The sequence below is a fragment of the Cetorhinus maximus genome, chromosome 1 (genome assembly GCF_964194155.1).
Source record: "Cetorhinus maximus chromosome 1, sCetMax3.hap1.1, whole genome shotgun sequence".
Classification (NCBI taxonomy): Eukaryota; Metazoa; Chordata; class Chondrichthyes; order Lamniformes; family Cetorhinidae; genus Cetorhinus; species Cetorhinus maximus.
The window spans coordinates 159,125,537-159,140,971 of NC_135879.1; the positions used below are offsets into that span (position 1 = coordinate 159,125,537).

Here is a 15,435-nt window from a genome sequence, read left to right on the forward strand (position 1 = left end):
TTCTAGCCACACCAGGTTCACACTTCATTTTTAGGTGTGCCTGGTGCTCCTGGCATGCCCTCCTGCACTCTTCATTGAACCAGGGTTGATCCCCTGGCTTGATGGTAAAGGTAGAGTGGGGGATATGCCGGGTCATGAGGTTATACCTTGTGTTTGAGTACAATTATGCTGCTGCTGATGGCCCAGAGCACCTCATGGATGTCCAGTCTTGCTAGATGTGTTCAAAATCCACCCCATTTAGCACAGTGATAGTGCAGAACAGGGAAACTGACTCATAGTGTGGTTGTCCTCACCATCAGCACAGGAACGGTCCAGATCGTCGCAAGTCAGATGGATGGAACTATTTTCAAAGTCCTTGAGGACCTTGATTTCAGGCTCCACCAGTCTGTGACCTCTCCCTTTTGTTGTGTGCCAGCTTGCCCTGCATGAGTACAGATGGAGAGAGTATAAGCAGGACGCTTGCCAGGCCAGATAACAAGGATGCCTGACATGTGTGTGGGTGGTGAATGGTGCCATGGATGGGATGAAGACACGATCCACAGGACAAATGAAGGTGTGTGTGGGAGAGTGAATGGTGATGTCCCTTGAACTGGAAGTGAATGAGTTCTCTGTGGTGATGGGTTTATGAGTGTGTGAGTTGAGAGTGATGAGAAGAGTGACTTACCCTGGCAGAAAGAAGGATATCATTCATCCTCTTTCAGCACTGGGTAGATGTCCGCTTTTGCAGGGTGTTGGCGCTGACCACCACCTCGCATGGTGACCTTGCTTACTAGTTTTCACCCAGAGCGGGGGTAGAGAACGTCGCGGCGGGGCCTCCACTGCATCCAGGGAGGCGTCGGTAAATCTGGGCACAGCATGTTCCCTCCCTTTGGCAGCCATCAGTTCCCAGCAGCTTCCTATCCCTTGAAGAGAGCTAGCTCTGTGCAGGGGTGGCCTTTAAATATGGCGCCCAGTTTACTGAAGACCTGAGGTGACGGTGGGGCGGGTGAATCGGAGACCGCCACAACAGCGATCGGGTGTGTTTCCCGGGAATGCATAATTAATGAGGCGGAAATGGGACAATATGGTGCAAAAACTCGCCATTGCGGCCAGCCGGTAAAACATCTTTTTTCCCACCCGCTACCGCACGTAGTGCAAATCTAGGTTGATTCTGCCTGTTATTTTTGGAGTGGAGCTTCTGCCTACAACAAACAAAGCCATCATCATGAGTGAAAGTGGGAATCCCTACATCAGGAGTTCCTGTATTTCAGGACCTCAAGGTAATCCAGTGCATGGTCATCAGAGCAACACCTCGTCAACCTGAGATTGTGCGGGCCATCTGGTGGCCCAGGTTGGACATAAATAATGTGAGTTAGTGCTCAGAACTCTTTACAATTGAGCTAATGCTGCTTAAAATCCATGAACTCCTCAATATGGTCCCATCTTAATACACCGGGAGTACAGTGGAAGGGCTGCTCATTACCTTGTGTGTGGATACAATGGTTTCCAGCCACCCCCAGCATAGCCAGTGGTATGGAAAAGAATGCATGTGGATACTCACACTGGGGTATCCTGCATCCCTGGACTGTTATGTGCAGAGTTCTGAATTGGTAGTCAGTAAGTTAACTGAGACTGTGGATCAATATTTTCAATGTGGAACATGGGTTCCCCATTATCCCCACTCCTGGACCTAAATGGCTGAGTTGGGATTCCTTGCCTCCTTCTAGCAGACAGGCTTCTGAGATGTGCTACTAGTGACATGGTCCTCCACCCAGTCCTTTTAAATGAAGGGAACTTCCACTGACCTCATTAACTTTGGCAGGTTAGTTTTGGAAGTTCTGGGCGGGTGTCAATTACACCAGTATGTCCGACCCTCAGAATTTTAACCCTAATTATTTTAGTGGTAATATACGGAAATTAGATCTCATCAACTTACTTTGCTTGGCTTCAGAGTCATTTTGAGGAAAATGCATTTAAGTTAAGGTGGACAGAAATGCTATTTTCAGTTTTATTACTACAAATGCATCCAGCCCTAATTACATCCTGTTGTAGTCATCAAAGGTCAGCAAATATCTTTGGATTTAGCTGAGTCATCTGCATCACTTTAACTGGTAACGGGGTCCTGTTTTACTCGCAAATTTTGGAACATTGTGCAGCCACTGAAGTTATTTTGAATTGTGCTGCATGTAAGTCCTGTCACGTGCAGAGCTCTATTCATGAGATAATGACCAACAAGAAAACTTAAAAATACCTGCACAATTCAATTTAAAAAAATAAGATTGACTCTTGTTACTCAATTTACACATTAGCATTGCCTATTCAAGTTAATTTGTTAATCCTGAGTGGCCAGTTGTGATCTGCTGCAGTCTTTTTGGTTGACTGTCACTAACAATGAAAAATCTGAGGCGGATACGGAGTAGGGGGGGTGGGGGGCAGTAGTTTTACAGCCCCCCCTTCCGCACCCCCCCCGACGGCTCATGTGTGTTGGGGGGGCACGTAAAGGATGTAAAACAGGTTTGGTGGATAGCCACCCACCTGGTCCCCATAATACACCAGGAAGGTAAGGCCACCCACCCCTAAGCCTATTGAGGCCCTTAACTGCCCCATTAAGTAGCAATTAAGACTCAATCTGCCTCCACTGCCATAATACTGGGTAGTAAAAGGTGGGCAAGAGTAAGAAGGCTGTTTTTCACCAAGTTTGGTGAAAAGGCAGGAAGAAGGGGGGGAGATACCTCCTTTAGGGGTGATGCTCTGTATGCATCGGGGGCATTTCGCTCCAAGATCGTATTTCACCCCCCACTTTTTGTCTCCCTGCCTGACCTCCAAACTTCATTCCCTCCCCCTCACTCCCCTGGGTACCTGATCCCTCCTGCCCAAGAAACCCTAAACCATGGGGTCAAAATCCTAAAACTCCATTCCTAACTGCACTGCAGGTATACCTACACCGCATGGACTGCAGTGGTTCAAGAAGGCAGCTCACCATCACCTTCTCAAGGGCAACTAGGGTTAGGCAATAAATGCTGGCCTAGCCAGCGAAGCCCGTATCCCATGAATGAATTTTTAAAAGCCTTGTCCATGGCACTTCTTCGTGGGCCTCCTTGCACTCCCAGCAGCGTCCTCTACCCTCTTCTGGTGCTGTTGCGACTGCAAGAGCTGTCGGCCAATCAGGTTGGCCAGCAGCTCTCAGGGGTGGGTCTTCCTTCCACTTTAGGGTGGAGTTCCGACCCTCAGTTTGTTGAGGTCACCTGCAACATATTACTTCTGCGACGCAAACTTTTTAAAAGTCAGTGGGTTTGCAGTTACTGATTTTCCTTCTGGGGAAGTGGGTGGGGAGGAGCAATTCACCACCCCACCCCTCCCACAAAAATATGTTGCAGCAAATGTAGTGATGTTGTGCGCTCAACAATTAAATCACCGCTGTTTATTAACATGACTCTTAAATTTACTTGCAGGAAAGAAGGTAGGGAACAGTTGTGCCTTTTTTGTGTTGCAAGTTCCAGCAACAGCTCATTATGCTCAAATGCTAAACACATTTATGATGATGATCAAGCTGCATGCTCATACCTAAATTATATAATGACAGTTTAATACTGCTTTGGTAGCCAAGCCTTTACAGCTACACTTAGGAAAGACAAGACTACATGGAGCAGTTAAATAAAAACTTAGCGACCTCTCCTGAAACATTCTGATTTCTTTTTAGAACAAAATGTTTTAAATTTATTATCTATTTGATGGCAATTGGCATTCAATTTCTCTAACATTTGGCTTTGAAAATGCCCTTCTTGGGAGGGAAAATATCCTCAGGAAAAAGTTATGTGATATCTTTTTACAAATACAACACAAAAATGTATCTTTCTCTTCCTCCAATTCCATTTAGCCATGTCCAACAGGATCTCGTGACTTCCGTGAAAAGCAGTGTTCAGACTTTGATAATTTACCTTTTCGTGGAAAGTATTACAACTGGAAGCCATACACTGGAGGTTTGTGTGATTCTGTGTCATTTCAGTATTTTTCTTTGTCATTTATTTCACTATTTCCTCTTTTTCTCCTCCAGCAATCTCCTTGACCATATAACTGTCAGGCCATTTGAGATGGGTATAGGCAGCTCTCTGCCAATACTCCTCTGTAACTGCCCCCAGGACATGTGTAGAAGCAATTATAAGTGACCCTTTCTCTGACACTTCCCTCCCTTTTTACAGGGAACAGTCTAGTGTCTACTTCTTGTGGCGGCAAAGTTGAGAATTGTAGACAGTAACTCATATCCTACGACTCCATTGGGGTGGTATTTCAGAGTTCTGTGCCTTCCCACTTACTATTTACATGTAGAAATTCTGATGAAACCGAATTATTTTTATTTAAATTCTTCATTCCCTTTAATATTTATAGTGCTAATATAAAATTGAAAATATTGGTCAGAGAATCAGCCCATGGTCACCACCCATTGGCACCTAATGAGAACTTCATGTTTGTGAATGACAGGTGAAGTGGGATTTTAATGTGGTCGCAGGTGGGAATCGGATAGTAGACGATAAGCTATATGGACTCTGCCTTGCCTTCCTCTTTGTTGACCTCAACCATTTGTTTTCCTCCCCCAACTGAAAGTTAAAATCTATTGTTGGTTGTCAGTGCTTCCATATGAAGAATAGTAATTTGGATATGGTATTAGGAAGTTTCCATTAGCAGTGGAGCTGTACCCTAGCACCAGTCATGGACTTCAGGAGATGTGGGAGAAAATTGAGGACAGAATAAGGATTAGTAACTACGTTTATTTTTCTGATTATATGGCATGCATGAATTCTCAGATGATCAAAGCTGAGTAAGCTTGTATGAAATGGCACCTTTTGAGTTTTTACATTTAGAGAACATTAGTACATTCGACTACTTTGTTTTACATTTAAATACTTCTGCTCTCATTCAACAGGTGGTGTTAAGCCATGTGCTTTAAACTGCTTGGCTGAAGGATATAATTTTTACACCGAACGTTCTCCTGCAGTTATTGATGGAACTCGTTGCCATGCAGACTCACTGGATATCTGTATCAATGGAGAGTGCAAGGTTGCATATACTTTATTGTTAATTTTATCACATTTCCTTTACACCTTTAAGGGCATTTTATGGAAGGCTCTGAGGAATGATTGAGCTCAGCAATGTACAAACTTGTAAATTTCTTCTTCATTGTTGCAAATGGCTTCTTAAGTGAGTCAAAAGCAAAAATCCCAACAGTGCACATGAAAGTGTGCTTTACATAGCAAATCTAGAGGTGTAATGAAACACAATAACCAACCCCTTTTCTATCATCATGGACAGATCCTTCTCTTCCGTGGTTTTAAATCTTTTTACCCGAGATTTCCTTTTCTTCTCATGGTCAAATAAAGTATATTAAAATGGGCAATTCTTGTATAGAGGAAAGTCTATACTTGCAACAACGTATCCGTATGAAGTTTGAATATATACATTTATTATTTGTTTGCATTATACATAGGTCAGTCTGGTATCTGGCATATGATCCTGGCTATTTGTACTTCTATTTAATTTTGTTTCTCTTTGGAGAGCAGGCAGGACAAAAGGGTTGCAGGATAACATTTAGGTCATTTACCATTATGATCTCTGTAGAGATTGATAACTTTTAAAGAGGAAATTCAAACTTCCATTTGTTAGCTGAACAAAGGACATATTACAATTTATATACACATTTTATAACTTTTACTGTGAAAAAGGCAAAAAGAGCACTATTAACTAAATACTCTAAATACTTGATTTTTGTAGGCAACTTACACTTTAAATTACCAAACAGAATTTGTCCCTTTCGACTTTTAATGACAACTGAAAACTCCAATTTTGTTACATGGTCTCCTAAGTAGTCGCCCAATTCTCTCGGAACCAATCCAAAATGATTCGCAGCTTCCAAGGGTTTACATCTGTTCTTTTCCCTTCCTGATGCTATATTCTACAGTGAGAGTTTTCATGAGGATTCTCCCTCTAGCTCCAGCTAGGTAAACTTTTCAGCCTTGCTTTAACTCCTCATGAACTCAGTCTTCAAACTGAGTATGAGCTCCCGCCCGCATTCCGCATGGTGAACGATAGGTCAGCATTTTCTCTGCTTAAGGCGCAGGCCTGGCTGACTCCATTTCTTTTGCTTTCCTCTTTTCAGTTGGCTGCGGACCCCACAAGACCAAACTGCAACTTCCCTCTCTTGGTGATGTTTCTGGCTTTATAGGAAGCCTGTAATCTGATTTGAAAATGGTTTCCTCACCCTCTTCCCCATGGCAGTGGGAAACACATTAGCTTTGTATCTAAGGAGGGGGGTGGGGAATAATGGTGTAGTGATAATGTCACTGAACCAGTAATCCAGAGGTCCAGGCTAATCCTCTGGGGCCAAGGGTTCAAATTTCACTATGACATATATTAATAAAATCTGGACTTGAAAGCTAGCCTCAGTAATGGTGACTGTAAAACTATCAATGATTGTCATAAAAATCTGTCTGGTTTACTGATGTCCTTTAAGCAAGGAAATCTGCAATCCTTACCTGGTCTGGCCTACATGTGACTCCAGACCCACAGCAATGTAGCTGACTCTTAACTGCCCTCTCGTTTGCAAGTGTTCCAACTGGCCAGACTGTGATATCACGCAGCTATTCCAGCTGATTTGACACACGTATTCTATAATTGGATCGTGCATCTCACTGAACATATTTGCCTGTCACTCAAAGATGAACATGTGTTCAGTTGTAAGAGGGCCACACCCCCGTCAGCATGCTGGTGCTATAGGGCCAGCCTTCCAACTTCCAGTAACTTTTGCCATTGGGAAGTTTATGGAAGGGCTGTAGAGTGTTTTTGGAGGTGTTGTGGTGAGTTTCTGGATTTGGCGGAGAGTGTTGCTGCATCCTCACAGGGAGACCAGAGGATTTGGTGACCTGTCCACAGAAAGGCTGCAAAGATATGGAAGCTGTAGCTGAGCCTCTGAATCGACAGCATGACAAGGAGATGGGGAAGGAAGCCCTTTGCAGAGGGAAGAGAAGGAGGAGGCAAGAAGGGGGCATCCAGGATGCCTTCACTCTGGATGAACTGGCCACGAGCGCTTACTCAGACTCTGGCTCCCTTAGGACAGCATTTCTTCTTCACCATTGCTCTAGTATAGCCCAGTTTCCTATTCACTTGCAATGTCCTGTCACAGCATCCTCTTGGCCATAATCCTGCAATAAAAGCCACCAACAGAGCTCTTGGTATTGCATCTTTATCAAACAACACATTCAATTATACAAGCAAAAATGGATTATTCACCCTTGTGCATTCCCTCAGTGCCTATCTTGATGCTATTCTTGTATGTCCTTTAATGCTCTTATGCAGTGCTACCCCAGCATCTGCAGCATGGCTGGTGGAAGGCAGCTAAGTTTCAGTTATGACACTGCAGATGGCCTCTCAAGATGACCTCGAACACCTCTGTGTCTTGAGGGCCCAGCTTCGGACTGCACCGCCTTGGTGTGTGTCACAATGGTCTGGACAGGCTGCCAGTGAGGCAGCTGCATGAGCAGCATTGGAGTGGCTGTGGTGGGAACATGAATATTGTCATCCTGGTTCCTGCTCCACATTGTCACTGCCATTCTTACAGAGCAGCACCTCAACAATCCTAGTAATCTGTTGGTTGTTGGACTTCCGTGAAAGTCTGCCTGCCGTTTGAGCACTGAGATCCACAGCCATGATGACAGCAGTCTGAACCTGAATGGAAGCAAGCATGGATCCTGTGAGTTCTGTCTGATCTTCTGCTGCAGCACTGAGATATTGGGTAGTTGCCACCTGTGCTGCAGTGGAAGCTAAGAAAGCTGCATCACAGGTGGGTCTTCAAGCACTATCGAGGAGTTGGCCGCCACTTGCAGGCTGGAATAGATGGGCTCCAAGTTCCATACAATGCCCTTTCCCAAATTAGAACCGGACTCCTTCATGCTGCTTTTTCCAGTGACTGGAGGCTGTCTCACAGGCCTGCCTATGTCCCAGGCATCTCGGTGCCCAGAAGGAAAAAACAGTTCAGACCAGTATTCTAAATTCCCAGATTTTACTGGTTTTTCCTTCTGGGTGTGCATGCCATCAACGTTCTCTTGTATACCACAAAGTCTCCATCTGAAACCCCAGCAGCAGAACTCGTGTGCGTCGTGCCCGGTAAGCTTGCACATGTTTTATCCTTTAACCCTGCTGTAGCCCTTTCATGGCCTGTGAATCGCCAAGTGTAGATCCTGATGCTATACTGCTCGCTAAAGAACACACAGTGCCAGTATCTCAGCTGGTGGCCTTGAGTGACAGATCAAGAGACAAGGCTTCTTTGACATTGCCACAGTATTGCTCTCTCTCTTCCTCCTGAGGCTGTTATAACTGGCCAGGCACAGTTCTTGAGTATCTGAAGGTAAAAAATCAGCAGGGGAAGATTGGTGTGAGCGCTGCTGGTGGTTAGAAATTAAGAGGTTCTTGTTCACACCATTAGCAGCTTGCACATCTTGCCAGATAGCAGGATGAGGATGGGGGTGCAAGGAAGTTGAGAAGGTGTATAAGGCAGGAACATAGCTCACCCTCAATGTTCTCCATGATGCCATATGCCACAGACTCTGTTGCAGCTGGACCCATGATGCAGAGAACCATCTCCTCTATCAGCTTCAGGAAATGCAGGCATTCTTGTCCCCCACTGCTTCTGCCATGCTCCCTTCTATTTCCAGCCTCTAACCTGCTCTTGTAGCCTCAGTATTTATATGGCTGGTCCAGTTCAGTTTTTGGTTAATGGTAACCAAAATTGTTGATCATGGAGGATTCATCGATGGTAAAGCCATTGAATGTCAAGGGGAGATGGTTAGATTCTCTCTGGTTGGAGATGGTCATTGCCCGATACATATGTGACATGGATATTACACTGGCCACTGCTTCTATTCCATTTAGAGGGGGTTTCTTGAGGGCTTCCTAGCTGCCTGCGGAAACATGACCTCTCTCTCCCTGTCAACCTCACCACTAAGGTCTCCAGCTCCGCATCAGTCAAACTGGAAGCCTCCTCCCTTCCTTGGTACTTTATTTGAGCAGTTCCTACTTGCAATACAGGCAGCCAGTAGCCTCTCCCTTCCTGTGAGTGCAGCTCCCCTTTTAGAGGGGCAGATTGCCTTAAAGAGGAACAGAGTGGCTGGATCATATCATACTAGTGCACAATGCTGGGTCTCCTGCTGACACTTAGGCAACCAGCAGCATGGAACCCATTTGGGCCAAAATTATAATCAGTTACACAAGAGGGCAGCACCAAGTTTGCATGCTACCTCCCTCAATAGGAATGAACTTGGGCAGATTATGAATCACCACCTACCTTCCCAGAAAACAGGCCTTAATGAAATTTCAGCCCTATTATCTTCTCCACGACTTTCTGCAAATCCCTCCTTTCTTACAGAAGAGTCGTGGAATTCACCAACACTGCAACCCTTCATGTCTGTCACTAGTTTTGTAGCATCTATAGCCCTGGGGATGAATCAATGTAAATGACTTGCAGTAGTGCAGTGGAGGTTCATGACAGTTTTATTTCCAGCAATAAGCAGAAATTCATTATCAGGTTTAAGAAGGCTCAACTTGCTGACTTGCATATTTTAAAGTATTTAAACTAAGTCTTTGCACTAACCCATGGAAGTACTGTGGATTTTGATGAAAAGAAAGCAACAAAAAAAGACCTAATGATACTTGCTACAATTGCAAACACCACAAAGCATATTCTGGGCAGGAGCAACAGGACCTTTACCACCACTGAATAGAAATCCCTAAGTCCTTGTGTATCTACAAGTGACACTTTTAAAGACAAACTGCACCTGCATGGACTCCGCAGGGCTCACACAGAGAACAAATAAATACTGCAGCCGCATGGAACCACAAATGTTCCAAAAATAAGCTCTCTGCTCTGTTAGAATGTTAGAACTTGACAAATATTCCTGGATGTTTCACTAGGGATTAGGTTAGTTCTACAGGAAAGTTCTTGTAAACGTTTATTTTGGTGAAAGAAATGTTGCAGCAGTTGCATGCTCAGGATGTTTGCCACAAATGGAGAAAGGTCACATTTTAATTGCTGGTTTTTAGAACGATCCCGTGCTTTTTGTTCCCTATCAAACAAGTATGCATGAGGAGTAACGGGCAAAGGTTAGCTCTTTAGTCTGAAATTATCAATATATTTACATAGTGATTAGGCTTAACTGCTGAATGACATATTTCAGCTGATGATAAATGAAACCTAATTCTGAAGGTATTCTAATGTTATATTATTTCTAAGAGTGAAGAAAGTTTAAGCGAACAGTATTTTTATATTTATATAAAATGTTTATATTTATACAAAATAAAATTTCGTTCCTATCATTTTTAGTTTCCTCCTCCTTTAGGTTTCAATATATCAAAAGGGTCTTGAAAATTAATTTTGCAAATATCAAATCAACAAAACAACTCAATCGATATGAAATCAATATAAGATTGAAAAACAATGAAGTATTTTAGATAATCAATGGTTATGAAATTCCAGGCCCAGGAATTCAGATGGTAGCTGTCTGATCTGAATATGTTTAAATTGTGCACACAGAACATTTCAATAGTGAATTTAAAAAATGCTGCCCAATAGTTAGATTTCTTGTTTTGAAACTCAAGTGGCAATATCCCATGAATGTCAATCTTCATTTATTGTTGTTTCAAGAAACAAAATTGGTTGCACCAATGGACTTCAAATCTGCCACAAAGTAAGAGCTTTTTTTCTCTTTCTCTTCTGAAAGTTCAGGGCATGTATCTGAATTTAATAAAATGAGATAGCTGGTACCTGCACAGATTTCCCCTCGCTGTCATGACAGGCTAAATAGGGTCACTGACTGATTTTACATCAAATGCCCAGATGACTTAAAAAGTATATGATCCTTGGTAGAACTAAATTTGCACATGCCTGAGGTCATTGTTTTGACCAGGGCCCGATCATACTGGATCTTGCAAATCACTCTCACAATGTGTACATTGCAGAATTCTATTTTAGGAAGGAGACTAGACAATGTGTGAGACCATTAGGTTTGGATTGTAGCATGTATGATATGTGTAAAGGTAATGCCTGCATTAATCACCGGCCTGAACTCAGTAACATACATGTAATCAACAGAATGAACTTTCCCAGTGCATACATACATTTAGTATTGTCTGTGAATCTCTTGTTATGCACCCGTGGCTTATTTATAAGTCTTTCATTCCCACAGATTTCTTTTGGCTTTATGGCCACTTGTGTTGGGTCTGCTATGTGTGACCATCTCTGGTAGCTCAGTGAGTTTACCCAGTGAATAGCTAATCCAACTCACCAGGAAGGACCCAGGTTTGAATTGTGTTGCGTTAGCTGATCTCAGTGGGATAGCATTAGGAGTATGACAAGAATCTTCAGTGCCTTAGGCTCAGGGAGAGGGTGAATGACCAGTAGCTTCTGCTCCTGATTAGCACTCATGTTGGAAGTGAACATGCATTGACATCAGGTGAGGAAAGAATCAGCCTCAGTGCTAAACCTCTTACTCACCCAGACCTATCAAATGACCTGCAAACACTTTTTCTTAAAGCTCGCACATGGATAATGGACACTGAACCAAGGTACCAGGGAATGGGCTGTGTCCATGGTACCATTCCCAACAAAGGAAACAATGCATTCAGAAGGGAAGGAAATAGGGAGGGAAAAATTATGCTTATGTTTGTGTAACATTTTCTTTTGGCAACCATATATAAAGTCTGTTTTACAGTTAGTGTTTTATATGGTTTTGTCTGCATGAATTAGCAATAAATAATTTATATTATTTCAATCAGCGTTACAATGACAACTCAACTGTTTTGATTTATCTATTTCTTTGTGTCGAAAGCATGTAGGGTGTGATCATATTTTGGGGTCTGATGCAAAAGAAGACAGATGTCGTATTTGTGGGGGTGATGGAAGCACATGTGAAGCAACAGAGGGTCTATTCAATGATTCCTTGCCTCGAGGAGGTAGGTGGACATAATCACCACTCATCAACCAAAATGACCTATCGAGTACCAGAGAGATAACTTTTGTTCTTGGATATCAGCGTTAAGGTCTGGATTTTCATCCTTGAGGCGGGTAGGGAGAGTTGGGAATATTCCTGTCTCAGCCCGCCTGCCTCAGCAGAAAGTGCCCACAAAGGTGGGATCTTCATTGCTGGGAGCTGGGTGTGGGCTGGAGTCGGGCCAGCCGACTCAGGAAGAATTGCGGAGGCAGCCCACAGGGGCTGTTGGGTGCTGAGGAAGGCTCGGCCTGGTGCCATGGGACTTTGTCTCAGCGAATAAAAACACAATGGCCCTCCTGCCCTCACCCCTCACACCTCTTCACCTTTCAAACACTCCCCACGCCACCTCATGCCCCCAATAACCCCATTTGTCCCTTCATGCCCCTTATGCCAAGCTCTGCCCTTCCATCCATCCCCATGACCCTCATGCCCCCTATGCTAAGCTCCAGCACTTCGATGCTCATTGAACTACTGTACACTTTCTAGAACACCATAGTTTTTTTTATTATTCATTTATGGGATGTTGGCATCACTAGCTAGACCAGCATTTATTGCCCATCCCTAATTACCCTTGAGGAGGCGGTGGTGAGCTGCCTTCTTGAACCACTGAAGTCCATGTGGTGTAGGTACACCCGCAGTGCTGTTAGGGAGGGAGTTCCAGGATTTTGACCCAGCAACAGTGAAAGAACAGCGATATATTTCCAAGTCAGGATGGTGAGTGGCTTGGAGGGGAACTTCCAGGCAGTGATGTTCCCATGTATCTGCTGCCCTTGTCCTTCTAGATGGCAGTGGTCGTGGTTTTGGAAGGTGCTGCCTAAGGAGCCCTGGTGAATTTCTGCAGTGCATCTTGCTGATTGTACACACTGCTGCCACTGTGCGTCAGTAGTGGAGGGAGTGAATGTTTGTGGAAGGGGTGCCAATCAAGCGGGCTGCTTTGCCGTAGATGGTATGAAACTTCTTGAGTATTGTTGGAGCTTCACTCATCCAAGCAAGTGGGGAGTATTCCATCACACTCCTGACTTGTGACTTGTAGATGGTGGACAGGCTTTGAGGAGCCAGGAGGTGAGTTACTCACTGCAGGATTCCTAGTCTCTGACCTTCTCTTGTAACCGCAATATTTATGCAGCTAGTCCAGTTCAGTTTCTGGTCAATGGTAACCCCCAGGATGTTGATAGTATGTATAGTGTCATACGTAAAAAAAAGCTTTGAAAAAATGTAATCCATTGATGACTTCCTCCTATGCTTGAGAAAGGAAGTTCCCCTCCAAGTCACTCACCATCTTGATTTGGAAATATATTGCTGTTCCATCACTGTTACTGGGTCAAAATCCTGGAACTCCCTCCCTAACAGCACTGCGGGTGTACCTACACCACATGGACTGCAGCGGTTCAAGAAGGCAGCTCACCACCACCTCCTTTTTCATAGGGCCAAGCTAATAAAAGTATCAATAGTCCAGGCCCTTTGAAGTTTCAAAACCACAAACCCTTGAAATCATTTAACTTGTGTCAACAAAGATTGTGAAATTAACCACAGAGATCAGAGAGCCTGAGCTGTCAATCAACAATGTTTCCTCTGGGGCGCAGCTGTTCTAGTATTCTAATAGCTGCCTAGGTTCCCAGTGGTTAAGTGGTTTCAAGGGTTTATGGCTTTTGAAACTTCAAAGGACCTGGATAATTGACACTTTTATTAGCTAGTTCCAGACTTTCTTTTCAAGCATAGGAGAAAGTTACCAATGAATTACATTTTTCAAACCTTTTTTTTACACATGCCATTATACACTATGGTGTTCATTGGTTCATGAAAGTGTACAGTGGGTCAATGGGCATAGAAGTGCTAGAGCTTGGCATAGGGGACATGAGGGGACAAAGGAGTGGGTGGAAGGGCAGTGCTTGGCAAGGGAGCATGAGAGGCCTGAGGAGGTGGGTGGAAGGGCAAAGTTCAGCATTGGGGGCACAAGGGGATATAGGGAGCAGGTGGGATGGCAGAGCCTGGTATGGGAGTACGAGAGGACATATGGGGTGGGTGACAGGGCACAGCTTTGCATAAGGGGCTTGAGGGGACATAAGTGGTGGGCGGAAGGGCATAACTTGGCATAGGGGGCATGAAGGGACTTTTTGACCTTACCTTTTAAAAGTTCCCCTCATGCAGATTATGGTTCACGACTCCTCTAAGGTGCTGTGAACCATCACTCTTTAAAAACCTGGCCTGACTCTATGAAAATTGCGGAGGGGTAGGAGATGCCTATCTCTGCCACGGAGTCAGCCAGGTCAGGAGTGTCAGATGCGGTCTTCTGACAGGAAGCAGTCCGCACCCTTTAAAAGCACTCCCAAAAATTAGACAGAACAGGAATGGGGTTAGGAATTTCCAGAATCGGCACCCATCGGCCATTTTTAGAGGGCTCCTGAGTTAGGCCTAAGTGTTTCTTTCCCTTGGAGTTAAATGATTCATGACAATCAAATGACTTTTTGATTAAATTAAAGTGTTTATAATGTGCCAATATCAGAACTCCAGGGTATTACTGTTTTGCTGTGAAAAGTGGACTAGTTTGACATTTAATCAAAACATTATTCCTACCTGGGGCCTATTTCCTTAGAATATCATATGATATTCAGTCAAGCATGACGAATAACTTGTCTTACTTCCAGCAGAAGATATTGGACATAGAAGCAGGTAATATTTTTCCCAAATGCTTAGCTATGTTTGTATTACATTCTCGTGAATTTTATTTGGACATTTTGAATGCCCGCTGTACATAGGTGCAAACAGCACAAGTGAGCACAGGTAACTTTCAATGGGGATTCAGGCTTGGAAGCTAAGATCTGACTATATGTTTGTAATTTATGATCTGAACCCTCCCAAAGATTTCATAGCCTGGTAAGAATAGAGAAAGCCTTCCAGAACATCCATTCAGATAGCCCATTATGACACCCAGCTGTTTCCTTATAGATTCTGGCTGAAAGTTTTGCTCACGTAGTGTCCTTTCAAGTGGTGCTAGGCAGACTTGCATCGATTCTCAGGGGGTAAACAGTGTCGCAGGCAATGTTCCTTGGCTGCGCAACAACTCACAAGTTCCCACAGGCTGAGCACACGTCAGCCCCATTAAGTTACTGTGCATGCACAGCCGCACAAAAAATTAAAGGGTTCACACACTTCATAGGCTGCACATAGGAAGACAAGATTAGAGGGAATGTTGGGTGGGGGCAGTGACCAATGCAGTCCATTTGGGTTCCTCACTGATATCATTAAGGAATGCCGTTCAGGTTGTACAGGCAGCGGTTTGCAGCGCGATCTGCCTCGATGAGGAATTGACATAGTCTGCAAGCAGTGCTACGTGAACATATTTTTAACCCCATATATATGTTGATCACTGTTTGTGACAAATTGTCTGATATCAGTCCTGAATTTAGCTGCAGCTGTGGTGAAA

The 15,435-nt window shown here is 44.0% G+C and overlaps 1 protein-coding gene across 2 annotated transcripts in view; it reads left to right on the forward strand.

Moving 5' to 3' along the window:
• The window catches only part of adamts6 (ADAM metallopeptidase with thrombospondin type 1 motif, 6), a 338,642-nt gene that overhangs the window by 262,693 nt on the left and 60,514 nt on the right, over nt 1–15,435 (forward strand). For both annotated transcript variants that reach the window (XM_078548849.1, XM_078548859.1), the window contains exons 15-17: nt 3,857–3,959; nt 4,901–5,034; nt 11,850–11,973. In XM_078548849.1, coding sequence (XP_078404975.1) covers nt 3,857–3,959; nt 4,901–5,034; nt 11,850–11,973 — 361 coding nt within the window. The remainder of the gene's footprint in view (nt 1–3,856; nt 3,960–4,900; nt 5,035–11,849; nt 11,974–15,435) is intronic.